We start from the raw sequence: 26,976 nt of genomic DNA, 5'->3' as shown, positions 1-26,976 counted from the left end.
CAGGTTCACAGTACCAGGCATAAATTCCCATTATGGGGCAAGCCCAAATCCAGTCAAAAAGAGGTCGGCAATCCTCATAGCAGCCATGCCATTGTTGCACAGTCTACTTCACAGGTCTGTATTGTATCACCAAGTGGCCACAGCTAGGTGAGAGCATTGATGACTTTTCTTCCCCAGCAGCCTGCAGTAATTTAGTCTTGATTTTATGTATCTAATAGGTCAGAGAATTTTGGGCAAACTACATATTATTAATTAACCGTATAGTCAGTATAGCTGAGACAGTTTTATTAGCATGTGCCATGCTGAGAAGTAATTCAGATTTTTGGATCATAACACTGTTAGAAAGGTATCTGATACTCAATTGAAGCTTGAGAAGTATTTCCTGAGGTCTTATCTTTTAATTGAGGTGCTAAGGCAAGCCACATTTTTTTTTTAGACTTTCAAAAAAAATCCTTAGCATTAGGTAGAGGTTATAAAATTGAATAATCTTAGTTTAAATATTGCAAGTCCTGTGACACAAGTTGTACTTTCCAGTTTCTTCTGTAAGATCTATCTCCTTCTTCAGTAGGAAAGAATCTTAATTTACCCTGATTTGTGAGTGACTCGGAGTATATAAAATTCAATTTAGACTTATCATTGTGTAATGTCTGTCTCAGTCCTGTTTCACAGCCCCTTTGAAGATTTCAGAGAAGGGTATTATAACAAATGATAACCCTATTAAAAACAGGCTTTGTGAAGAAATAAAAGACAGGATGTGGTGCTGGCTGGGAGACAGCATATCAGACAGATGTGTCTCAGGTGGTGGGCACAGCAGCTGCTTTCCAAACACCTTTAAAGTTTGTTTTATTTTATGAAAATGTGTTTGAGCCACATAAGTGAAACAAAATGAAAGCATCAGATGCTAAATACAGCTCCTGAGTTTGGGATCAGTCTTTGTTGCTTCCCTGAGAACTCTATTTTCTATGCTTTTTTTCATTTTTCAATTGAAGTCTCTCTTCTGAAGAATAGCAACAGAAAAATGCACACGCAAGCTAATGACTGACTGTGCCATTTCTTTTATTAGCTTATTGCCGGGAAAACAGGCCAGATCGATTACCTGCCTGAAACTCAAGTTAGTTGTTGTTGCCTAAGTCCACATCTTGATTATGTTGCATTTGGAGATGAAGATGGAGCCATTAAGGTATTCAGTTCCAGTCTTCAGAGCTGTGACTACAGTTGTGTATTGAAAACTAATCATATGCCTGACATTGCACACCTGTATACCAAACAGATCTTTCTTATTCCTTATTCCATTGTCTGAACATCTTAACCTGGTTAGGGTTTCCTCACGTGATCTTTACCTTTGCTTCTCAAGCTTTCTGTGTTTCTTATCCTCTGTCCAGTTGTTTTGTTGTTTTATACATGTTTAAGAGACTAAACAGGTTTGACCAATTATACAAACAACATTTTCCCTTCTTAGAAATAGCCATGGGTTGATGTCATTTCCAGAATCTTGAGAATGTCAGTACAGGGCCCCCTGTGCCCACTGTCACATCTCCATTTCTACATTTGATGTTAGCTGCCTTCCTTTTCACCACCAGAAATCCTGAACTTACCCAGCAAGACCGAATACATAAAAAGAAGTAGCAGGTACTGACACAGAGAAGGTATTTTAATGAAAATCATTCTGTGTACAAACATTCTCACCTTTATCCCATGTACAGCTCATCACAAAGGCATTTGTTTTCTAGGTACATAACTTCCAGAGAATGCTGATTTTTCTCAGTGTTTCTCACCCGGGCTTTTGGGGATCCTTCCCTAATTTAATGAGACTGTGGCATTAGCCACATTTATTTTGCCATGGGTTGTTTTCCATAAGGGATTAGGCAAATGTTCTTCAGGTCAAATTATTCCACAAGAGGAGATCAAAGGCTTGAACACACAGTGAAGAGGAAGTGACATCAGACTGCTAGGTCTCCCCTAGCAGCTACATTGGTGTGCATTCGGTTAAAATTGTGAAGTCTTTGCTAACATGGGTAGTGCTTCTGGCAAGTGTCTGACAGTTGTTTGTTAAGCACAGGATTATTGTGTAGTTACAGGTTTCCTTAATTTTTTGTACTGCTGCGTAGAATTAATTTTGAATGGGTCTGTGGTTTCCTTTTTATTGTATTGCCAACTCAGCATCTTACTCTTCCTGTTATTACCATTGTAGTTCACAGAAACTGCACTTTATGCACTGGGCCATCTCACCAGCTCTATGACTACTCTCTAAATCTCTGTATTTGGCCTTTTTAAGGCTTGTTATCACTGCACTGTTCTGATCCCTGTCTCCCTTGTCATCCTTTCTCTCTCCTCATTTCTAGTTTCTAACAAAGAGCTTGTCTTGTGTCATATGGGATTTTTATCCTTTCTTCTTTCTCATTCATCATAAGTTGCCATTTTTATTTGGGTGGCTGAGCCCAGACTGTCACTTGGTTGATGACTCAGGTAGTTGAGCACTCAGAAGAACCATTGGTTCCTACTGCCATTTGGCCATTCTAGTGCATACCTGATTGGGGATGGAGGTGGGGGCGCAGGTGTGCTTGGCATATACATGTATACATTGTGGGGATATAATGCGTAGTATTGCTTAATTTCTTTGTATTGATTTTTTGTGGTTTTCTGTTTTGAAGATTATAGAACTCCCAAACAACAGAGTTTTCAGTTCTAGGATTGGACACAAGACAGCTGTACGGCACATGCAGTTCACAGCTGATGGGGAGACACTTATTTCCAGTTCTGAAGATTCCATAATTCAGGTGAGGTGCTAACATTTGTAGTGTTAGAGAGAGGAACGAAAGACAACACTGTGTGCCGAGGCTTGGTCCCTTAAACAGACTAGATTGGGTGTATATTCCCACTGTACACATGGGGTTTATAGAGTCCATTCATGTTTCATGTTTTTTGTGAATGTAGCATGGTGGCAGTTCACTGAGAAGCTTGTTTATTTTGAGTTAAGTATTCATTTGACTTCTTCCTATCTTGATATTCATATTTATGTATGTAAATAGGTTTTTACCACTTTTATGTAATTTCTTAATTTTCTTGACTGAATTCTGACTTAAATTTTTTGTGTTTTTGTTTGTTCATTTTTCTTTTCCTGAGACAGGGCCTTGCTCTGTAGACCAAATGGACTGGAACTTGCTTTGTGCAGACCAGGCTGTCTTTGAACTTTTGGCAATCATCCTGCCTCTGCCATGTGGGTGCTGGGAATGCAGACATGTTCTACCATGCCCAGCTCCAAGATCTTTTTTTTTTTTATTAATTCAAGTTAGGGAACAAGCTTGTTTCACATGTAAGTCCCTTCCCCCCTCCCTCCCCTCACCCCCATCCCTCCTCCCCCACCCCATCCACCCACCACTCCCCAGGCAGGGTAGGGCCCTCAACGGGGGCTCTGCAAAGTCCACCAAATCTTCCTGTGCTGGGCCTGGGCCCTTCCCCATGTGTCTAGGGCCAGAGTGTATCCTTTCACGTGGGATGGGCTCTCAAAGTCCCTTCTTACACCAGGGAAAAATGCTGATCCACTACCAGAGGCTCCCTGAAGTGCAGAGGCCTCCTTATTGGCATCCATGTTCAGGGGTCTGGATCAGTCTTGTGTTGGCCTCCCAGACAGTATCTGGGGTCGATGTGCTCTCCCTTGTTCAGGCCAACTGTTCCTGTGGATTTCTCCAACCTGGTACAGACCCCTTCGATCTCAGCTCCAAGATCTTACTAGAATAATATTTATTGTAGTTTGCCATTTTAAATTTAAAATTTAAATTGCAATTTAAAATTTGCAATTTTAATATATTGAGACTTTTTGCTTACTCTATATTCTTTTAAAATTCACCTTTTATTAAGTTCTGGTACACATTCATCAAAACTGCTGTGGTATTACCAGGCTTTCTGTGTAGGTTAGATGTCCCCATTTCTTATTCTTTAGAACTGCCACTGGTGGCTTTCAGATATTCAGGTATTTTTAGATCTTTGAGATCTTGTCTTTGGATGTTTACCTTCGTGCCTCCATATGGCATGCTTATAGTGCTATTTTTAATTTTCCACTTGGGGAAAATTAAAATTCCAGTAGTGAGGATTTAGCATTTGTTCTCTTCCCCCATCTCCTGTCTTCAACACATGTGCATGCATACGTGTACCCGGAGCCGTTTATGAGACTTTTTTAGGCCGTTTACCAGTCCCAACAGTTTTGACAAAATTGTGTTTAGGTCCTAAACCAAGCAGACTGTGTGCTAAAGGGTATTATGAGTGCAATCCCTGTCTTTTTATTTATTTATTTGCTTTATTTGTTTATTTGTTTGTTTATTTATTTTGTTTTTCCAGACAGGGTTTCTCTGTGGCTTTGGAGGCTGTCCTGGCACTCACTCTTTAGACCACGCTGGCCTCGAACTCACAGAGATCCACCTGCCTCTGTCTCCCGAGTGCTGGGATTAAAGGCATGCACCACCACTGCTGGCTTCCCTGTCCTTTTTTTTTTTTTTTTTTTTAAAGATAGTTTCTTATTATGTAGCCAGGTTGCCCTGGAACTCCCTATGGAGCATAGGCTTATTGGTTTTGAATTCAATATCTTCTTGCCTCAACTTCTTGAATGCTGGGATTACAGGCATGTACCTCATGGTTGCAACTCCTATCATAATATGGTTATAGAAAAATTTAGTCTTTGATTACATGTGGCTGAAAATTGTTTCACCTTAAAACTTTAAAGATATTACTTCATCCCCCCCCCCAGCTAATTCCAAAATTTATATTGAGAAATTTAAAGTCACTCTGATTTTTTTGTTTGTTACTGAGACAGGATCTCACTACGTAGCTCTGCCTGGCCTAGAACTTGCTGTGTAGACCAGGCTGACCTTGAACTCACAGAATCCACCTGTCTCTGCCTCCCAGTGCTGGGATTAAAGGCATGCACCATCATTCTAGGTTTTAAATCTTTTTGGAAGATTTCGAAATCTTCTCTGTGACCTCAGAATTTTGAAATTTCATGACATACCTTCTATTCTTTTGTTCATTTTGGTAGTTTCTTTCAAGGAAACTTACTCTTAGATTCAGACTTTACTTGAAATTTTTCTTCTTTTCCTTTTCTTGTCCAGTTTGATTCTCTTTTTGTAAAACCCATTATCCATAAATTGGCTCCTGGGCCAGTCCTCTTGTCCTTGTTTTTTGTTTGTTGTTTAAGGCTTAATCTCAGGGTCCTGTATAGTTCAGGCTGGATTTGAACTTATCACATAGCTGAGGATGACTTTTCTAGTTTTTCTGCCTCCATTTCTTGGGGTTAGACATGTGTCACAACACTTGGAGTCATCCCCTGGCCCCCTAAACTTTTTACACTGTGTTCTATATTCTGGAATTTCTTCAAGTTTTACATTTTTAATGCTCAAGCATTTCTTTCTTTTTCTTTTTTTTTCTTTTCTTTTCTTTTTTTTTTTTTTTTTTAAGATGGGGCACAGTAGGCAATTCAGGCTTACTTCAGTCTTGTTATGTAGCCTCGGTGGGCCTTGACCTCAGAAAGATATACCTGCCTCTGCCTCTGTCTCTGCCTTTTGAATGCTGGGATTAAAGGTGTGTATCATCGCTCCCCACCCTAGCAAGGGTTCTAGTTTTGGGTTACACTCCTAGTTTTATTTAGTACATTTTTTTTTTTTTTTTGTGGTGGCAGCATTTTAACTATGCCGTTAAAAACTATTTTTTTTAAAACAATCTCATTATGTTGTGTCTTTGTGAAGGTGTAGAATTGGAATGAAATTTGGCTTTAATACAGAAGCTTTATTATAAGCTCCCATGATGCTTCTTTATTAGCTGTGAAACTAATATAATAGTCATATTTCTTCCTCTCCAGATGTCTTTGAAATGGGGGAAATTTAACTACATCAGATAAATCCTGTTGGGACATTGTATGCGATGTGAACTTAAATTTTAAGGTTTTATGACCTGTTTGTAGGTATTCTCAGCCAGAGGGAGAAATAATTTTTAGAATAAGAGTTATTTTTAAAAAATACAAGTTGTATTTGCTTTTCTTTTTCTGGACTGACTGCTCAGAATGGTTTTTACATATACATATATAGGGCTTTTAAAAGATGTTTGCTTTATGTGAGTGCTCACACACATGCACGTTGTGGAGTCATGTGAACTCATGTGGATGTCAGAGTATAATGTGCAGGGTTCCAGAGATGCAACTCAGGTTGTGAGGCTTAAAAAATATGGGCTACTGCTGGGTGTGGTGGTGCATACCTTTAATCTAAGCACTTGGGAAGCAGAAGCAGGTGGATCTCAGGAAGTGGAATAAGATTCAGCATTGCCTTTCTGGGTCTGGATTACCTCACTCAGGATGGTTTTTCTAGTTCTGTGCCTTTGCCTGCAAATTTCAAGATGTCATTGTTTTTTAACGCTGAGTAGTACTTCATTGTGTAAATATACCATGTATATTTCTTTATCCATTCTTTGGTTGAGGGACATCTAGGCTGTTTTCATGTTCTGGCTATTATGAATAATGCTGCTATGAACATAGTTTAGCAAATGTCCTTGTGGTGTGAGTGTGCATCCTTTGGGAATATGTCCGAACACGGTATGTACTCACTCATAAGTGGATATTAGACATAAAGCAAAGGATAACCAGCTTATATTCTACAACCTCAGAGAAGCTAGGTAACAAGGAGAACCCTAAGAGAGACATACATGGATCCCCGAAACCTGGCACTAGGGAAATTCCCAGGAACCCACAAGGATGACCCCAGCTAGGATTCTAAGCAATAGTGGAGAGGGTGTCTGAACTGGCCTTCCCCTGTAGCCAGATTGATGACTACCCTAATTGTCATCATAGAACCTTCATCCAGTAACTGATGGAAGCAGATGCAGAGATCCATAGACAAGCACTGGGCCAAACTCTCAGAGTCCAGTCAGAGAGGGAGGAGCAATAATATGAGCAAAGGGGTGAAGACCATGATGGGGAAACCCACAAAAACAGCTGACTTGAGCTAGTGGGAGTTCACTGACACGGGACTGACAGTAGGGGAACCTGCATAGGACCGACTAGGCTCTCTGAATGTGGGTGACAGTTGTGTGGCTTGGGCAGTTTATGGGGCCATGGGCAGTAGGAACAGGATTTATCCCTAGTGCATGAGCTGGCTTTTTGGAGCGCATTTCCTATGGTGGGATGCCTTGCTCAGCCTTGATGCAAGTGGTCCTGCTTCAGCTCAATGTGCCAGGCGTTGTTGACTCCCCAGGGGAAGCCTTATCCTTTCAGAGGAGTGGATTGAGGGTAGGTTGGAGGGAAGGCGGGGGAAGTGGGAAGAGGGGAGGGAGGGGGAACTGGGATTGGTTTAAAAAAAAAAATTGGCATTGCTTATAGCTTTGCCTAAGCCTGCTAGGGAAGGGCTTGAAGTTATGCCTCCACTGTTAGACAGTCATTCAGACCAGAGCCAGAATGTTAATAGTACAGCTACCTGTGGTGCTGCTGGCCTCTGAGGCTTTGTATTCAATTTTGCAAGCCATCTGATACCTACTTGACAGACTGTTCCTTTCAATACTTTTTTTCCTTTTTCTCTTTTCTTCTCTCATCCTGACCACAGCCTCCCCTCTCCCACAGATCCATTTCTCCTTCACTTCCCTTCAGAAAGGAGCTGGCCTCTCAGGGATATCAACAGAGCATGGCATTACAAGATGAAATAAGACTAGGGACAAACCCAGTAGGAGGAAAGGGTCCTGAGTGCAGGCAAATGAGTCAGAGACACCCACTCTCCCACTGTTTGGAGTCTCACAAAAACCCCAGGCCAAACAACCACAGCATGTATGCAGAGGACCTAGCACAGATCCACACGGCCTCTGTGAATGCTGCTACAGTCTCTGTGCACCCCAATGAGCCCTGCTTAGTTGATTCTGTGGGTCTTTCAATACTTTTCTGACCTTTTTAAAAAATTATTCAGTCACTGCATTTGAAAAGTTCTCAGTTTGTGAATCTTTCTTTCTCTGTTTTTTAAAAATAATTTGTTACTTTATATGCATTGGTGTTTTGCCTGCATGTGTATCTATGTGAGGGTGTTAAATCCCCTGGACCTGAAGTTACAGACAGTTGTGAGCTGTTATGTGGGTACTGACAATTGAACAAAGAACAGTTGATCAGTCCACCCCACCCCCCTTTAAGCTTTTAAAAAGAGTCATTTATTTCATGAGCGCCTGCATTTATGTATGTGCATTATGTGTGTGCCTGGTGCCCTTGGTAGAGGGTGTTGGATCTCCTGGAACTGGAGTTCCTCGTAGTTATCACCCACCGTGTGTGTGTGTGTGTGTGTGTGTGTGTGTGTGTGTGTGTGTGTGTGTGTGTGTGTGTGTGTGTGTGTGTGCACTTGCGCATGTGCGCGTGCACGCGTGTGAGTGAGGGGAATGGAATCTTAAGTCCTCTGCAGGAGCAGCCAGTGCTCTGAACTGCAGAGCTTTCTTTCCAGCCCCACCTCCTCTCTCGTGCTCTGAGTTGCTGGCCTCTGCCAAATCATTTTGAAGGAATCATTGTTTTGAATTTCACAATACTTTTACTTCAATAGTTAAGATTTTTTTTTCTATGTCTCATTTCTTAGATTTTCTTATGGTATGTCCTTGTTTGATTCATGTTCGCCTTACTTGGAAATATGTGTTTTTTTTTTAATTAAAGATTTTATTTATTTATTATGTATATACAACATTCTGCTTCCATGTATATCTGCACACCAGAAGGGGGCACCAAGTCTCATAACAGATGGTTGTGAGCCACCATGTGGTTGCTGGGAATTGAACTCAGGACCTCTGGAAGAACAGTCGGTGCTCTTAACCTCTGAGCCATCTCTCCAGCCCGGAAATATGTTTGTTAAATTAATTGAAGGCAAGAATTTAAAAGCCACTAAACACTGTTGCTTTGACTTAGTAATGGTATATTCTGCATATTGACATGACATAGACATTTCTGTTCACTGTTGTGCCTCAGATGTTCCGGTTTGCTTATTTTGTCCCAGTTGCTGGCACTGCTTCAATTTTTCTTTCTCTTTTGTGGCCAAGAACCTCTTCCCTAAGCCACATGTGAAATAATAGTGCCCATCGCTGCTTCTTTTACTCTGAGAACTGCATTAGGGCTGTCTAAGACTTTTGAAACTTGGTACGACCTGTGTTTACACTTGTCTGGCTCCCTGGACCTTTAGGGCAGCAGGGCGAGCTTCACTGGAGCCCAAGTCTGCCCTCACCTGACGTGCAGGCTTGTAAATCTGCAGAGATGTAATTGGGATAATTTTCTCTGGAAAATTTAATCAGATGGTGAGCTCACTGACATATTGTAGGTTTTTTCTATCTTGTGGTTTAATTAACTATTCTCTAAGCAACTGAAGAAAACAAATTTTATTTAGGAGAAAAAGTGTTTTATTTTGCTCCCCCATCAAGCTAATTAGCTTCAACTTTTTCTCTTTGTAAAACACAGAGACAATGTTCTTTGTTGCTTCTCTGTTTGAAATACTATGAAGATAAAAAGACTTCAGATGAGAAAATACATACCTCTTTCCAGTGAGACATTATTGGGGAAGGTTTATAACAGACTTATTTCTTTGATATTCAGGTATGGACTTGGCAATCAGAGGACTATATCTTTTTGCAAGCCCATCAGGAAACAGTGAAGGACTTCAGGCTCCTAAAAAATTCAAGATTGCTTTCTTGGTCATTTGATGGAACAGTGAAGGTAATTTGAATCCTTGATTTTTTTAATGTATTTTTTTTGTTTTTTTAATTATTTTGAAAATATTCTTTAAATGTATTTTATATTCCTCTACTGTGTGTATGGGTGTTTGGCTTGCATGTCTGTCTGTGTACCACATGTGTGGTTGGTGTCCACAGAGGCTAGCATAGAGCATCAGATCCTCTAGAACTGGAGTTACATACAGATAACTTGTGAGTTGGGTGCTGAGAATTGAACCTATGTCCTCTTGAACAGCAGTTAGGGATCTTAACAACAGACCTGAGTACCAGGTTTCAAAATGTAGTATGTATGTATGTATGTATGTATGTATGTATGTATGTATGTATGTATGTATTTTGAAATAAGTTGTCTGTAACTCAATATATAGACCAGGCTGGCCTTGAACTCACAGAGATCCACTTGCCTCCTGAGTGTCTGGGACTAAAACCTTGTGCACCACCATACCCAGATTGTTCTTTTAAAGAAAACATTCTGATGTTGCAGTAATTATATTGTGACAGCTTTAAAGCACGTGAATGTTAAGCAATTAAATGAAAAAAACTTCAGTACTGTGCCTGTTTTCTGTTCGCTGTAATCACCTACATCTGTTGTGTGTTTGTAAGCATTTATACTAAAGAGAACTTAAGAGATCAGAACAGTTACTGTGCTAAAACTTGTTTTATGGGTATGTTTTAAAGCTAATTATATTCTTTTTTAAAAAAAAGATTTATTTATTTTTATATGTATGAGTATTTTGTTTGCATGTATGTCTGTACACTGAATTCATGCAGTACCCACAGAGGCCGAAAGCATTGTATCTCTTGGAACTGGAGTTAGATGTCTGTGAGCCACCTGTGGGTGCTAGAAACAAAACCTAGATCCTCTGGGAAAGCAGCCAGTGCTCTTAACTGCTGAACAGTCTTTCCAGTCCCCTCTCACTGTCCCTCACATCTCAAGGTATCCTTCCTTCCCTTCCCCTCCCTCTCCTTGTTTTCTGATTCTAGGAACCAAACCTGGGGCTTCCCCAAGCTAAGTGAGCACTTTACCACTGAACTCCACCCTATAGAAGTACCGTGTAGCCCAAGTTGGCCTTGATCTTGTAGTCTCATGCTCTGCTCCTCCTTACTTGGGGTTATAGCTGTATTCCACCATGCATGACAAAAATATCCTTAAAAGGGTCACTTAATCTTTTTTTTTCCCCCTTAAGGTATGGAATATCATTACTGGAAGAATAGAAAAAGACTTTAATTGCCATCAAGGTGCAGTACTTTCTTGTGATATTTCTTCTGATGCTACCAAGTTTTCATCTACCTCTGCTGATAAGACTGCAAAGGTCAGTCAGTCACTTAAAGTGTCCATATGTAAAACCTGCAGTATTGATTGTAAAGTATGAGTCCAAACAATGTATAAGGCAAGAGAGTGACTTTCTGTTTACATATCTGTAACATAAGTATTTTTAAAAGATTTATTTATTATGTATACAGTGTTCTGCCTGCATGTTGGCTTGCAGGTCAGAAGAGGGCACAGTATCTCATTACAGATGGTTGTGAGCCACCATGTGGTTGTTGGGAATTGAACTCAGGAGCTCTGGAAGAGCAGCCAGTGCTCTTAACCACTGAGCCATCTCTCCATCCCCTCATATGTATTTTTTAAAGAATGCATTTATTTATTATTTTGTGTGTGTATGTGATAGAGAGAGGAAGAGAGAAGGAGCCTACATGAGTCACAGTATATGTGTGTAGGCCGGAGGACAACTGTTGGGAGTGGGTGTAATGAGAGACCCTTGCTGGGGCAGGTCTCTCATTATTTCTGCTGTTTTTGCTGTGCTGTGCACTCCAGAGCCAAGAGCTTGCAGATGATTTTCCTGTTTCTATCTCCCACCCTGACATGGCGATGCTGGACCTACAGGTGCAGCCCACTGCATCTAGCGGTTTATTTGAAGTTGGGTTGTTGGGCATGTGAGGCCAGTGCACTGACTGAGTCATCTCCCTGGCCCCTGTCTCATATTTTGGGACATGACTCATGCTAGGAATTGTACTCCCTGTAATCTCACTTGGTCTTCATATCATAGGTGTCATTGTTTCAATTCTGCTAAAGCTAGAGAATCATGTGAGCTGTCCTAGGCCACAGGCCTTTGGAGGATATCTGCCCATTTGCATTCATTTGGCATTGGATAGATTAAATGAATGACATTTAATAATTCTGATTCTCCTTTATGGAGAATTAAGATTGTAAAAGATTCTTAATTTTTCAAATTTTTAATTTCTTAATTCTTGAAGTATTAAGAAAAAGAAAAAAGTTTTATTTATAACCAATCAAATAGAATCTGTTGTATATTATGTTCATTAAAAGTAATTGAAAGGGGTGTATGTATACACAATTTTTATTCACTTAGTGTAAGTGGATACTTTTGAAATTCTCTGAATTGGGCTTCTAGCTTGGGAACTCTTAAGCACCACATTCTTTTCTCTTTCCTCCATCTTTCTTAATGACAACATTATCTAGTTTCTTTGCTGCTGTTGATCATTGCCAAGTGTTTTAGTTCCATCTGCTTTTCCTTGTTTCCATAGACCATGCTTTCTTCCCTACAGACTGGTGGACAGCTTCTTGGGCAACTCCTTTACTTTATCCTTCCTGCTACCACTTAATGGTCTTGTGATTCACCTGTCTGTGATGTTTTTCACTCAAGCTCTTTGGCCCATCACTTTCTTTCTTTTCAGCTATTTCCTCTGTCTCTCCCTCCCCCCTCCACTCCCCCCCTCTATTCTGGTATGCAAGTTGTGACACATGGTTTTAGAAGTCCCAGGAAATTGACAAGGTTGCAGGTTGGAGCTGGGCATCTTGTGAAAGTTTACTCACCACCAAATGTTTTAACTTGCATGTGATTGACTTTTTGGCTGTGTAGCACTTAGGGCAGGCCTTGTATGTGTTTACCATTCCTGAACAATCCTAATTGCCTTGCAGATCTGGAGTTTTGAACTGCCTTCCCCTCTTCATGAGTTGAAGGGTCATACTGGCTGTGTCCGCTGCTCTGCCTTCTCTCTGGATGGCATCCTGTTGGCAACTGGAGATGACAACGGAGAAATCAGGGTAGGCTTGCTGACTGAGATAACATTTAACATATACCCTTTAGCGTAGGCTGTCATTCTTCCCCACACTGAGGTTGTTTGATGGTTTTTGAGAGTCTTGCAGTATAGCTTAGGCTGACCTGAACTCACTGTTCAACCTTGCCAGGCCTGACTCTAGCTCTTCCTGTTTAAGCCTTCTAACCTGGAATTACAGTAGCTTAACACTGGAGACCTCTTTCAGTGGGACAGGTCCTGGGGTTTTGGTTAGATAGACCGTCCTTTGCTGTTTCTTGTGTACACCATATTCATAGCCACCTTCACAGCAGGAAAGAATGCATTTCAGAGTTAGACAAGTCCAGTGGCATGTTGGTACACACCTTTAACCCAACACTTAGAAGGCAGAGACAGGTGTATCTCAATTTGAAGCCAGCCTGGTCTATATAAAATGAGTTCCAGGACAGCCAGGGTCTACATGATAAGACCCTGTCTCAAAAGAATAAAAAAACCAAACAGATAAAAGTAAAAGTAAATAAGTGTTACGTGAATACATAGTTACAGTTGGTTCTCTGCTGTTAGTTTGTGAATGATTTGTCTTACTTTTTAATGTAAACTAAAGGTTCTTTTACAAAGTGGCAGAATTTAGAGAAACTCATTTTGTAAACTATTGGTTCATAAGTGAATTGCAAATTTCCACTCTTCTCATTGTCAAAGTAGAGATCTTTTTAGAACTCTCCCTGCTAGTCAGCATTTTCCTGGTTTGTTACAGTCCTCTTTGGACTGTCTGTCTTTGTTAATGAAGCTCTACTGAGGTTTACATTTCCACCAGGGAGTCCAAATGAATAGCCAGCTTTTATCACCCTGGACTTCTGAAGGTGCACATGTAAACTATGCCAACTTCGCCTAGGAAACAGTTTTCAGAGAGTTATGGCATGCTATTCTTTTGTGTCTGTGGAAATAAAGGCTAGTGTCTAAAATGTTGCATGCTAAAAGATCAGAAACTATGGAAAAACAACCAAAAAAAAAAAAAAAAAACAACTTGTGGTGTTAGAAGAATTGTACAGAAAGTGAAAAACTTGAGCACTGGGATAGCTGCTTTGGTAACTAGGTTTTATTTTTTTGTTGTTATTGTTTTGTTTTGTTTTTTTATGTGTCTGGGTATTTGGCCTATATCTGTGTCTGTGTATCACATGCATGCCTGGTGACCAAGGAGGTCAGAAGAGAGTGTCTGATCCCCTGGCACTGGAGTCACAGATGGTTGTGAGCTGCCATGTGGGTGCTGGGAATTGAACCTGGTTCCTCTGGAAGAGTAGCCAGTGCTTTTAGTTGCTGAGCCATGTCTGCAGCCTTGGTAACCATTAATTTTGAAGAGAATGTTTTTATTTCTGGTGGTGGTGTGTTTGTTCTTTTTGTTTGTTGGCTTTTAAGCAGAAGCATTAAAACTCAAGGAGGATTCTGTGTAATGCAGAGAAACAGGAGGGTTTGGACTTACAGGTCTACCAGCCTTTCAGGAATGTCATGATTCCTTTGCTTTGATCTGTCTTATTTGCACATTATCTAGAATTTCAAGGACAAACACCTTTACTTTTTTTAGTTTTTGGATACAGAGTCTCACCATGTTGCCTAGGCTTTGAACTCAAAATCTTCCAACTTCAGCCTCTTGAGCAGCTAGAATTAGAGGTGTGTGCCACCATGCCTGCTTTTCTCTGTTAATTCAGTGGAAATGGATAGCATTTTGATCCAGCATGCTATTCTTTTTGTTTTTAAAGAAAGGTTTCCAGAAATATCACAGATGATATGTGTGTATACTTTGGAATTGGTAGGCTTGAGAGTTATCCTATTAATGAACTATGTATCATGTTTATGTAGATATGGAATGTCTCAAGTGGCCAGCTTCTTCATTTGTGTGCTCCAATTTCAGTAGAAGAAGGAACTGCCACCCATGGAGGCTGGGTGACTGATCTTTGCTTCTCTCCCGACAGCAAGATGCTTGTCTCTGCTGGAGGATATCTTAAGGTAAGAAGAGTTACTCAAGGACATGAAAAAGAGCAGTCTGGGTCGTATCCAAGCAGTTTCCACTTGGTGTTTTTCAGTTGGGTTTCCTATAACCCAGCAGAGTAGAAGGGAGGCTGTTGTGAGACAGCAACTTTGCAATGGTGGCTGACATCCAGAAGGCTACTTTCTCTAGGTCTCTCAGCTTCTTTGGTGACAGTGTGGCACCAAACTCTCACCTCCTAATCTGAACCTACGTGAGCCAGCTTTATCTCTGATGCTACTCAGCAGTAAATATTTGGGTTGGGATTATTTGAAAAATGTATTTGTGAAAATTTTTTCTTGATAATAATAGTAGCAGCACATAATTTATTATCTATAGACTTTGATTTTTATCAGTCCACTAATCAGTTTTGTGATGTTAAAGTTTTACTCCCTTTGGGTTATAGATGACCAAAACTGATTTTCATGGAGGTTATCACTCTCCTAAAACTTTGTGATTGGTAACTACAAGGGCCAAGACTCCTAGCAGGTCCTCTGCCTTTCCTGCTGTCTCTAACAAATTGGCTTGTGCATACTCAATAGTGACTATTGGCACCAAGGTTTAAGCATATTATAGGGCTCTGATGTCATTTATTGGTCCATTTACCCATTCAGTAAGACTGTGTTTAGTTCCTGCTGTGTGCTGTGGCACATATTTAAGGCTTGTCCTTTCCCAGTGGTGGCTAATGCTCCATACAGGAAACAAATGGAAAAGGAAGTCCCTAAAGTGTGGGAGGGGCCTGAGAGAACTTTGCAGGAGGTAAGTGGAGGCAGAAAGGAGAGGAATGGATAGGTCAGTTGTACAAGGGGTAGGAAAGGATACTGACCACTGGGCATTCTGTAGACTTTGTCATTTACAACTGATCCCATAAGATTTTGTGAGGTGGTTGAGAACATCTAAGTGAGGATGATCTCATTACCTCATAACACAGATGTTCATATGTGTTTGAATGAAGGTTTTGGTTATAAGGGTCTCATATTATTGCAGTCTGACTCAACATAAACATCTGGCTTATAAAAGATGATTGAGGGGATGTTTTCATTTTGTTTCCTGCATTGGAAACCAGTATCTTAATGTTGTCTTAGTGGATACCTTTTGGGGCACACTTTCATGTAGTCATCAAGAGCTCCCGGACTGTTGATGCCACTCTTCTTTTAGTGTAAAGACAAATGACTCTGAGATTTGAGGATGGTGCTTAGAGGAGAGATGTTGCTGTCTTTGTGTTGGAAGAGGAAAGTCTTTCCCTGTGGAAACGTAATGACCCAGCCTTGACACCAAGCTTCCAGAAGCTCTGAGCTCTGTGGAATGCCACTGCATAATCGTGTCTGGCTTTCAGGATATTCTGAAGATCAGTGAGCAGCCTTGACATAAAGTAGAAAGATGTCTCTGTTGCTGTACTGTACATGTTATGTCTTGAGGCTGGGAGAAGCTGCCTGTCTGTGTAGTCTATGTATTGACATGACACTCAGCACTTTGCCTTCTGTTTGATTACTAGCATAGTTAAACTAATTACGTTATAACCCAGCCTGCATCTACCCAGCATGTTAATGAGACCATCCAAAGGCACAGAACAAATTAGGAGTAAGAAGAAACAGCTGCTCAAGTAGTCAAGAAATTAGGCATTTTTGGGTCTGTTTAAAATCTGAACAATGTAAATTGAGTGTGAGCAAGATACAGGTATCTATAACTAAAATGTTCTTAACTCTCAAATTTATTATAAATAAAAATGTAACATTATTCAGCTTTTGCTCGAGTCACACCACAGAAAACAGACTGCTAGAATGGCAAGTTCATATTAATTCATACACTGAAGGCAAAGGCTGATTTAAGATGTGGAACACAGAGTCATAAATGAAGGTATTTTATACTCAGAAGAGTATTGTTATGACTGTGGAGTGGGTCTGGGGACAGACTGCCTTAGTTCAGACCTCAGCTCTGCCATTCACTAGTTTAGTGACTTCACAAGGTTGTTTTACTGCTATTTGCTCCAGTTGTTTTGTCTGTAAAATGGGTATAGTGATAATAATTGCCATGTTACAGATATTTTTTTGTGCATCTTTTGCTTCTGTACATACTCAGACTTATTCCACTATCAGTATCAGATACTCATATTTGTTATAACTGATGGACTTAACCTGATACATCATCAACACCTACAGTGCATTGTTGATGTAAGGCTAAGGCTTGGTGTTGCACATTTTATGCATTTGGATAAATTTCTGATGGCATGTATCTACAACTATAGGGTCATATTGAGCAATTCACTACCCTGAAAATTCTGTGTTTGCTGATATGAAATCTTGCATTTCCAATCCATATTGAACCAGTGACTGCTGTAGTATTTTCAGGTTAAGAAGTTCTTTTTAATGGTGTGTGTGACGGATGGACACTACATTTGGAAGTCAGAAACTGTTCCACCTCTGCTGTCTACTTCCACTGTCCTCTGAGTCTTGATTCTCTCAGGAACCCAGGTTTTTTATTTTTAAAGTGAGGCAGATGGGTCTAGGAGATGAACTCCACAAGCCCTAGTCACTGCAACCAAGTCCTCCAGGGCTGGAGTGTATTCTTTGTGCTTGGGGTATGGTGCTGTTTTCGAAAGTGCACGCTGCTATAGTGAGCTTTACCAAACCCTGTGACGTACACATTTACCAGATCATACTATCACAAGGAAAGATAATACTCAAGCCTGACTCATGGCAAGGTGGAGTGTTAGGCTCTGTCCTGAGCACATAGGCCAGAGTATTGTTGTATGTTTGTGATACTCGGGCTCTTGATGCACTATAGGCCTTTTGAAAATGTGTTCGAGTGCATTGTTTCTTGCCCTCAGTTTAGCTCTGAGATAGGAGAGTAAGTCTTGTGAACGCCATTTGGTGAAAATAGTGTTACTCTTCATAAATTCAGTGAAGAATGTGGTTAGAGCACCTGCTTCTTTGGAGGTGACTGGTATTCAGCATAGAGTGTCACATAGCAGCTTACATTACCCATGGAGAAAAGGGTTCTCTAGAAGAGTGTTCTCCTTCCTTGTCTGTACTATGAGCAGTCTGGGTATCTGTTAGAGTGCAGTCTATGGCTCTAGAAGGGTATCTTAATATGGAGAAACAGTCATGTGCCCATTCCATGGAGAAGACATGCAGACAGTTCCAACCCTTCCCAACACTCTGTTACCAGCTCTCTAGTGGTTATTATTTTTTCTTCAATGCCTTGCAGTGGCTTTGGGGACAGACATGACTGTGAGGCCATCACCGGGCGTAACCAACAAAGGCTAGTAAACTTTGGGTGCCTTTCCTGCTCACTGTTTGGCTTAGGGGTCAGTAGTAGTTGGGGAAAGGAGCTGGTTGGCACTACAAATGAGCATGTAGTGTCATTACCAACCTAATGAAAGTTTTCTTTGTCTCTGAATAGTGGTGGAATTTTGTCACTGCAGTGTAATTACCAATCTAATGAAAGTTTTCTTTTTCTTTGAATAGTGGTGGAATGTTGTCACTGGCGAATCCTCACAGACCTTCTACACAAATGGAACAAACCTCAAGAAAATACATGTGTCCCCTGACTTCCGAAAATATGTGACGGTTGATAATCTTGGTATTTTATATATTTTACAGGTTTTAGAGTAAAATGGCTAAGCATACATATAGTTCAGCTCTTTAATTTTGAATTGGAAAAAAGTTGAAAGTCTGTACATCAACATTTTATAATACTGTGAATTGTATTGTAGTATTGCATTCATTACAAAAGTGTTTATGGCTGGATGAATAATGTTAGTAGAGCTGTCTCCTCAAATGAACATACTTTTACTCATTTTTTATAATCATTACTGTTATTAACAGTTTGTTCTTAACATGAAAATGAAATGTAAATATGTACCTTGTTATGCTATTGGAAACTTCCTTGATGCATTCAAATTGGTTGGCATAATTAATGAGAACCATTTGAAGGAACTCTATGTGTTGATGCTATCATTCATTATGCAGGCTATGCTGCAAGGTAATGGTGGTCTGTTTTCTGAGCCACACTTACCCCCAGGGGGTATGGTTTTCCAAATAAAATCATGTTGCTTATTTGCACTCTTTAAATTTGCTTTAAAGAATAGTGTCTTTGTGCACAGTCTGCAACATTTCTTTTGATAACTCAGTGAGTGTTGTTTTTCAAGTTCTTTTTATGAGCTAAAGTCTTACTTAGAGAGATTTCTCTCTGTAGCTGTGTGTACCTTGACTTTGGTTGTCAGTGTCTTAATTGGGCACCACCCCGAATTCCGCTTTGTTTTTTTGTACAGACGGGGTTTCTCTGTGTAACAGTCCAACTGTTCTGGAACTCACTCTGTAGACCAGGCTGGCCTCAATCACAGAAATCCTCCTGTCCTGCCTCTCAAGCGGTGGTACTAAAGGTGCCAGCGCCACCACCACCCAACCCTCTATTTTTTACTTATTACTTGACTAAGCTTAACCCTCTGTTCCATAGTTAGCTGTTAGTAAGTCAATGAAAAGTGAACTAGTAGAACATACTTCTCCTTTAATTTCTTTACTTTTATCAGTGCTATTCTCTTTATGACTTTCAAGAGAATTGTTCATGGTTTCTGTCCCACAGAAATTTCTGAAACCCTGGAAGGAGATGGCTTTCTCCTTCCCCTCACTTTCTTTTTTCTGTACCCCTGCCCTAACCCCAACCCCCATGTTCCCCTGGGAAATGAGAACTCATTATATTGCACAGTGATTGTATTACACAGGCTCCTGTGGTCCTCTTGTGTCAGACTCCTAAGTAGCTGGGAGAGACAGCTTTTGATACAGAAAAAAACTTTGCACCATCAGTAACTAGTTTTGTTTTTAACCTCCTTTTAGAATCTTTAGTTGAAGCTTAAATTTAATTATTTTCCCCAGAAATATTATTAAGGACAATAGAGATTAATTAGTAATAATAAATGTAGTTTTGGGTTTTTTTTTGTTTTGTTTTTGTTTTTGTGTGTTTTGAGACAGGGTTTCTCTGTAACAACCTAGCTGTCCTGGAACTTGCTTTGTAAACAGGCTAGCCTTGAATTTACAGAGATCCACCTGTCTCTGCCTCCTGAGTGCTGGGATTAAAGGTGTGTGCCACTACTGCCCAACAATAATAGAGTTTTTATAAAATAAGAAATCAAATATCTTCATTTTGCAATAGGAATTAATGAGAACTAGCAGTAGTAGTAGATAGTCAGTGAGGCTGTTTCTGTTGTCAGTGCATATTACTAGTTGTGGTGTGGGCAGAGGGAAGAAACCACTCATGTATTCTAGCTTTTATTTCTTTGTGGTGCTAAAGATTGAAACCAGGGCCTTGACCATGGTAGACAAGCATTCTACCACTGGATACCCCCCAGCTGTAGATGGATTTTAGATTAGCTAGATCCACATGGCATTTGCAGGGACTGATTAGAGTGAACAAGAACTTGGACACAGTTAAGGATGTGTCTTTTTTACCTTTTTTGGTTGGTAGGTTGAGGAACTAGTTTACACACTTACTGTGATTTAAGCAGATGTGATAAGTGAGAAATCTTAATTTTATAAAAATAAATATCTGAGAATTTGCTGAGAATGACTCAAACTTTGCTTTTCAGATAACGTTTGTGGCTTATCTGTTCTGTAGCTGGGTTATCGAAGTGAAATAGTAAGCACCAGTTTGTAAAAAGTCTTGGTCTTTGTCTTAAATATGAAGTGGAGAGGAAGACAGTACACAAGGAAGGAGACAGCTGTAGCTTACATTGCAGTTCTCAGGGCTGGCTGAGAGGACTTGGCTTGTGGGCTGCAGATGAGCACTTTGAGTCCTTTCCTTGCTGTACTTTCTATGTGAGAAATTAATTGGACTTTGTATGTAAACATGGTTTGAAACATGTTTTTATGTGCTTTCAAGACTTTTTGTATTTATAACTTACATGTGTTAATTTTTTTGCTGTGTAATACTGTTTAAACATGAATTTTAATAACAAATAAAATTTCTGAAGTTTTTTGAGAAGCATTTTGATTTCAGACTTGTTGCTTGCCTTTTCTCTATTAGGAGGTTGATTAAACAGCTTTCAGGAGTGGCCTGGGGAGATGGGCTCAGTTATTGCAAAGATGAAAACTTAAGTTTGATCCCCAGAACCCATACAAAACAAGCCTATGATTTCAGCACTGGGAAGGCAGAGACAGGGAGATCCCTAGGATTTGCTGACCAGGCAGTGTAGCTGTCTTGAACTCCCATGTTGACAGAGAGAACCTGAACTCCATGTTGGCAGGTGGAAAGCAATCCAGAACACCACCTGATACTGGCCTCAGGCCTCCACACACACATGGGCATACCTACATGCATACACACACACACATACACACACACACACACACACACACACACACACACACACACACACTCATGATTTGCTTTAGTTTGTGTTTTTCTTGAAATGTCCCTATTTCTCTGTCAATTTTAAAAGACAGCTTTGCTGGATATAGCAGTTTTGGTTGAAGGATTTTTTGTTCCATGCTAGCCTGGCTTTTCAGGGTGTTTTGGAGAGGTGATCTTATTCTGATTTGGTTCCCTGTATGAGTTGTTTTTTCTCACAGCACTTCATATCGTTTCTTTGTTCTTTTAGCATCTTTCATGTTGTGGAGAGGTTGTTCTGTGGTCATGTCTATTTAGAGTTCTGAATGTCTTTTGTACTTGAATGTCATTTCTTTCCTTAGATTTGGGGAACTTTCTATATATAAAATGTATGTTTTAAATACTTTCATTTTGTTTGTTTGCTTTTAATCTCAACTTGTACTCCATATATTCTTAGGTTGGTCTCTTGGTCATATTCTAGAGTTCTTGGAAATTGTGGTCCTATTTGTTTTTTATTATTATTATTACATTTTTATTGTGTATATTCATTGCACATGATACTGTGTTATATAAGGATGTTTTTATATAGTATCTACTATATTGAGCATTTTTTTCTCCAAACCCCTTTACCACTCACTCCCTGTTCTCTCCTGTTGGTCCCCTTTATTCTCCTATGAAGTTGCTTTGCTAGAACTTCTATGCCATTTATAAATACATGATTTGATGTATCTATAAAAAATCTAGATGAGAGAAAGCATGTTTGTCCGGAGACTGACTTAATTAACTTAGTGTGATTATGTCCAGTTACAGTAGATTTTTCTGTAAACATAGTCTCCTTCTTTGGTGCTGAGAATAATTCCATTTTGTATATATAAACTCATTTTCTTTATCCACACTGTTTTTGGACATTTAGGATGGGTCCATAGCTTATCTACTATTTTAGTTTTTTTGAGACACTTCCATAGTGGTTGGTTTAGTTTACATCCCTTTCAGCCATGTATAAAGTTCCCTTTTGCCCACATTCTCAGCAGGATTTGTTGTTGTGTGTAGTTTAAATTGAGATTATGATCTCACTATGTAACCCTAAAACTGGATGTGTAGTCTAGGCTGATCTTGAACTCACAATGATATACTTGCTTCTGCCTCTCAAATGCTGGAGTTAAAGGTCACATCTGTTGTGTTGTTTTCTAAATAACTGCCTTTCTGACTGGGATGAGATGGAATCTCATTGTAACTTAAATTCTTATTTCTCTGGTGGCTAGTGAGGCTGAGTTACCACTCTAGAGGTGTTGGGACCTGGGAGAACGGAGCCGATAAATGCAACAGCCAACTTTATTCAGAGCATCTGACAGTTTATACTCTGAGGGTTAAGAGGAGTCACAGGAATTCAATCACAAGGACAAGCTGCATGTGGCAAAAACTTGTTTTTCCATAGAGACATGTGGATAAATAACAACAGCCAGTTATAATGAATAATCTGAAGTAAACTCACTCATATCTGCTACACCTAAGAAGAGCATGAAAGCACATTCCAAGAACAATTCCATGTTTTTGAGGCAACTGAGGTCATAAGACTTGTTTTCTCAGAGATTTCTCACAAGCACTCAGAATTCTCACATGACTCCATTCTTGGACCGTGTTCTGACAAGCTTGAACATTTTTATGTGTTTATTGGTTATTTATATTTCATTGTTTGAAAACTGTTCATTAGTCTATTTACTACTTTCTTTATTATAAGGCAATTGGGAATGGGAATTATTCCATGATTTCTTTTTCAAAATGTTTGTTTTTTTTTAAGTAAAAAATTTTAATTTAAATTAGAAACAAGCTTGTTTTACATGTCAATCCCAGTTCCCTCTCCCTCCACTTCTCTTCTGCCCTCCCCCCCTCCAAACCCTCGATATCCCATTCCCTTTCTGCTCCCCAGGGAGGGTGAGGCCTTCCATGGGGATCTTCAAAGTCTGTCAAATCATTTGAAGCAGGGCCTAGACCCTCTTCCGTGTGTCTAGGCTGACAGAGTAACCCTCTATGTGGAGGGGGCTCCCAAAGTCCATTCATGTACTAGGGATAAATACTGATTCACTACCAGAGGCCCCATAGATTAACCAGACCTCCAAACTGACATCCTCATTCATGGGGTCTGGAACAGTCCTATGCTGGTTTCCCAGCAATCAGTCTGGGGTCCATGAGCTCTCCCTTGTTCAGGTCAGTTGTTTCTGTGGGTTTCTCCAGCCTGGTCTTGACCCCTTTGCTCATCACTCCTCCCTCTCTGCAACTGGATTCCAGAATTCAGCTCAGTGTTTAGCTGTGGGTGTCTGCTTCTGCTTCCATCAGCTACTGGATGAAGGCTCTAGGATGGCATATAAGGTAGTCATCAATCTCATTATAGGGGAAGGGCATTTAAGGTAGCCTCTCCAGTATTGCTTAGATTGTTAGTTGGGGTCAACCTTGCAGATCTCTGGACATTTCCCTAGTGCCAGATTTCTCTTTAAACCTATAATAGCTCCCTCTATTATGGTATCTCTTGTCTTGCTCTCCTCTATTCTTCCCCTGACTCTATCTTCCTGCTCTCTCATGTCCTCCTCTCCCTTCCTCTTCTCCCCTTCTCTTTCCCCTAACTCCCTCTCCTCTCCTCCCCACTAACTCCATCTTTTATATATCCTTGGAAACAACCTTCAGAGGCTGATGGTCTGTCCTGCCTCCCTTGGACCGTCTGCTTTTCCTGTTGGCACTTCTTTTTCTTTATCCTGACATTGCTTATTTGTCTATTTACCTCCACACTTTGCCCTGTTAGATTGCACACCCTTGAGAGGAGGATGTGCTTTAACACCAGAGTCTAACGTAGCTTGTCCTGCCATTAGAACCCCAGTGAATATTGAATGACTGAAGTTCCCGAGTGCCTGGATGCTCATGGGATTCTGTTTCTCTCACCCATAAGGTTATTGTAAAGCTGCTGAATCACATTGTAATCTAGTACCAGTGTTCTTCATTGTCCTGTTTTTATCATTTTCCCGTGACACATCATTAGGGAAATGTAAAACTTTACTTGGATAAAAGAGGTTTGCTACTAAATTATAGGGAATGAATAAACATATCCCCGGAGTGTTGAAGCCTGCAAGAGAGGCCGTCTATTATTCAACAAACGGGTTATATTATAATTTTCCTAGTGACCTTTAGAGAAGGAGGACTGACTTTCTAGTAATTCCTAGTCTCCAAAGATTGTCGCTGGAAAAGATTGCTTGCTCACATCTCCTCCCTGCAGGACTGTGTGTATGTTAAGCAGTTATTAATATGCCCGAATGAGAACCTCAGTTACTCTTGGGCTAGGAGGTTAACTGCAGACGGAATATCCTTCCAGGCGTCTGTTCACATGGAAGGGGCTGAAGAATTGGATCAAATGTGGTGTCCACCAGAGACCAGACCTTTGAAGTTACTTAGCATTGATGACAATTTGCTCCTGGGTCTCCTGCTAGTATGAGAAGACTAAAGCTTGGGCAGTTTTCATTTATGCTTCTAGAAAGTGAGTTACCAGTGTTCTTTGTAAATTCATTTATGAGGCCAGAACTCCAGGACTGGGAATACAGCTGACCACACAAAGTGAATAGGTGAATAGAGAATGCACCCCTGTCATTTCCCTTCACCTTGGACTAGGGGCACCCAAGGCTCAGGTCTCTGGTGTGTAGTTTGAGCTGCTGAGCAGCTTCTGGTGCTCTCAGTAGCTGAGAAGGACTTGACCACGGCTGGGGGGTATTCTGAGGAGTTAGAGACCATGGCATCACTCATCCTCGGGAAGTACTTCCTGTCTGCTCAGGCATGGGCTACTCTCACTTCATCTCCACAGTGCTGGAGATTTGCAGACTGGGCATCCTGTCTTTAAACGAAAATTTGCTCTGTGTGTGTGTGTGTGTGTGTGTGTGTGTGTGTGTGTGTGTGTGTGTGTTCGCGCGCACGAATGTGCATTGCTGATTCCATAGCATGAGTGTGGAGGTCAGAGGTCAGCAGTCAGTCTACCATGTGGGTCCTGGGGATTAAACTTATATCATCAGGGTTGGTGGCAAGTGTTTTACTTACTGAACCATCTTGCTATTCTCTCCCCACCCCCCCGTTTTTTTTTTTTTGTTTTTTGTTTTTGCCTTGAATTCCCAATCCCCCTGCTTCACTCTTCCACGTGTTGGAATTGTATTTGTGCACACCCAGTTTGGGGAAGAACTAACCCCCAGGCACCAGTGACAAAGCTGGGGCTAGCATCCAACCTTGGTTTTTCTTTTGTTGGGAAGCCCAGACCCACCAGACTGGTATCAGACTGGTATCTGCTATGGTTTCAGGTAGGACATGACTGTTGTTTCATTGAGATGGACACCCTGGGGGCCACAGGCTTGAGTTTCAGTATTTGGGGAAGATTATCCACCAGCCTGTGTAATGAATTTTGAGATACTCTTTCTACCACCTTGGCTTGACAGTGATTCTAGCTTCCTCACCTTGGGATGCCAGTGGCTCTCCTCTCCTCTCCTCCCTTGGACTTGTCTACTAACATATTTTTTAAAGATAGGATTTCATGGAACCCAAAAGCTCAGGCTGGCCTTGAACTTGTGATCCTACTGTTGTAGTGCTGAGATTACAGACAGGTGTGTATCCTTATACATATTTCATGTAGTGCTGGCGATGATACAAACACACACCTGGGGCTCTTTTCATAACAGGCAGTCTACTAGCTGAGCCACAACCCCATCGCATGTGCATTAACTCCCGAGACTAACAAATGGCAGTTTTGGAAGAAGGAATGGAGAGCTGGACTTTTTGAGAATGCTTTCAGTGATGAGTTGTGGGCAGGGTGCTCTCCACACAGGATCTAACTGGATCTCAAGACAGTGCTGCAAGATGTTAGTTACCTGCCTGGAAACACGAAGGCACAGACGCACAGACGCACGCACGCACGCACGCGCGCACGCACAACCCTCTTAAATCTCTAGGCTATAGACAAGTGGGGAGCAGGAGCTTGGCAATCCACCTGCCTCCCGTGGTAACTCAGCCTGGTCCTGCTACAGAAGCCTGGGGCGGAAGGGTCTGAAAGCTCCCTTTCGAATCAGCGCTCAGGCCATTCGTTTCATGCCTCTGCTTCAGGCAGTGTGAGCGATGTGTCAGCTCCCAGATCCCACAGTCAGCATCAAAAGATGTTTTCTGCCTCTCGTCCTCAGAGTCTTCGTCTTGGTGCTTACTGGGAGGCCCTCAGCTGATAGGAGCCTGGTGGGCAGCGGAGCCCGAGGGGGGAGGGGAGGTGCTTTGGGTCTGTTCTTGGTTCTCAGGGACTGCAGCATTGAATGTGGGAAGTTGTTAGCAGTAACCTCGACTCTCTCCTTTAGAGGGGCCTGTTGAAATGTGTGTGTGCATGTGTGCGTTCGTGTGTGTGCAATGTATATGATATATATGCACATGTGCATGTGTGTTTGGACATGCAGACCCTAGGGGAATATCAAATACTGTTTCTAGGTTCCATCCATCTTGTTTTTTTTTTTTTTTTTCTTTTTTCTTTTTTAGAGGTCTTTTGCTAGCTTGGGGTTTGCCAAGGAGCCTAGGCTGGCCGGTCAGTGACCTCCCAGTGATCCACCTGCCTCTGCCTCCTCAACACTGGGATTATAGGATTTCAAGTTGGTGTCAGGCTGGGGTCGTTTGCCTTGCTGATCCCTTTCTCCTTTTCCTTCCATTTGTAGCCTTTCAGATGGTTTCCTCATCTGTCAGATAGGACATGTGCCAAGGTAAGGGTTACGGTTAGGGTTTAGGATTAGTGTTAGTGTTAAGGTTAGGGTTAGGGTTAGTGTTAGTGTTAAGGTTAGGGTTAGGGTTAGTGTTAGTGTTAG

The 26,976-nt window shown here is 41.0% G+C and overlaps 1 protein-coding gene across 2 annotated transcripts in view; it reads left to right on the top strand.

The window, feature by feature from the left end:
* LOC100758500 (apoptotic protease-activating factor 1) overlaps window positions 1–20,779 on the top strand; it is a 75,346-nt gene extending 54,567 nt beyond the window's left edge. For both annotated transcript variants that reach the window (XM_027392614.2, XM_035450327.1), the window contains exons 21-27: window positions 1,064–1,180; window positions 2,652–2,777; window positions 9,581–9,700; window positions 10,905–11,030; window positions 12,662–12,787; window positions 14,632–14,778; window positions 18,265–20,779. In XM_027392614.2, coding sequence (XP_027248415.1) covers window positions 1,064–1,180; window positions 2,652–2,777; window positions 9,581–9,700; window positions 10,905–11,030; window positions 12,662–12,787; window positions 14,632–14,778; window positions 18,265–18,411 — 909 coding nt within the window. In that variant the 3' untranslated portion in view covers window positions 18,412–20,779. The remainder of the gene's footprint in view (window positions 1–1,063; window positions 1,181–2,651; window positions 2,778–9,580; window positions 9,701–10,904; window positions 11,031–12,661; window positions 12,788–14,631; window positions 14,779–18,264) is intronic.
* The last annotated feature ends 6,197 nt before the right edge of the window (window positions 20,780–26,976 follow it).

This window comes from Cricetulus griseus (assembly GCF_003668045.3).
Source record: "Cricetulus griseus strain 17A/GY chromosome 1 unlocalized genomic scaffold, alternate assembly CriGri-PICRH-1.0 chr1_0, whole genome shotgun sequence".
Lineage (NCBI taxonomy): Eukaryota > Metazoa > Chordata > Mammalia > Rodentia > Cricetidae > Cricetulus > Cricetulus griseus.
This window is presented reverse-complemented; position numbering and strand designations above follow the sequence as displayed.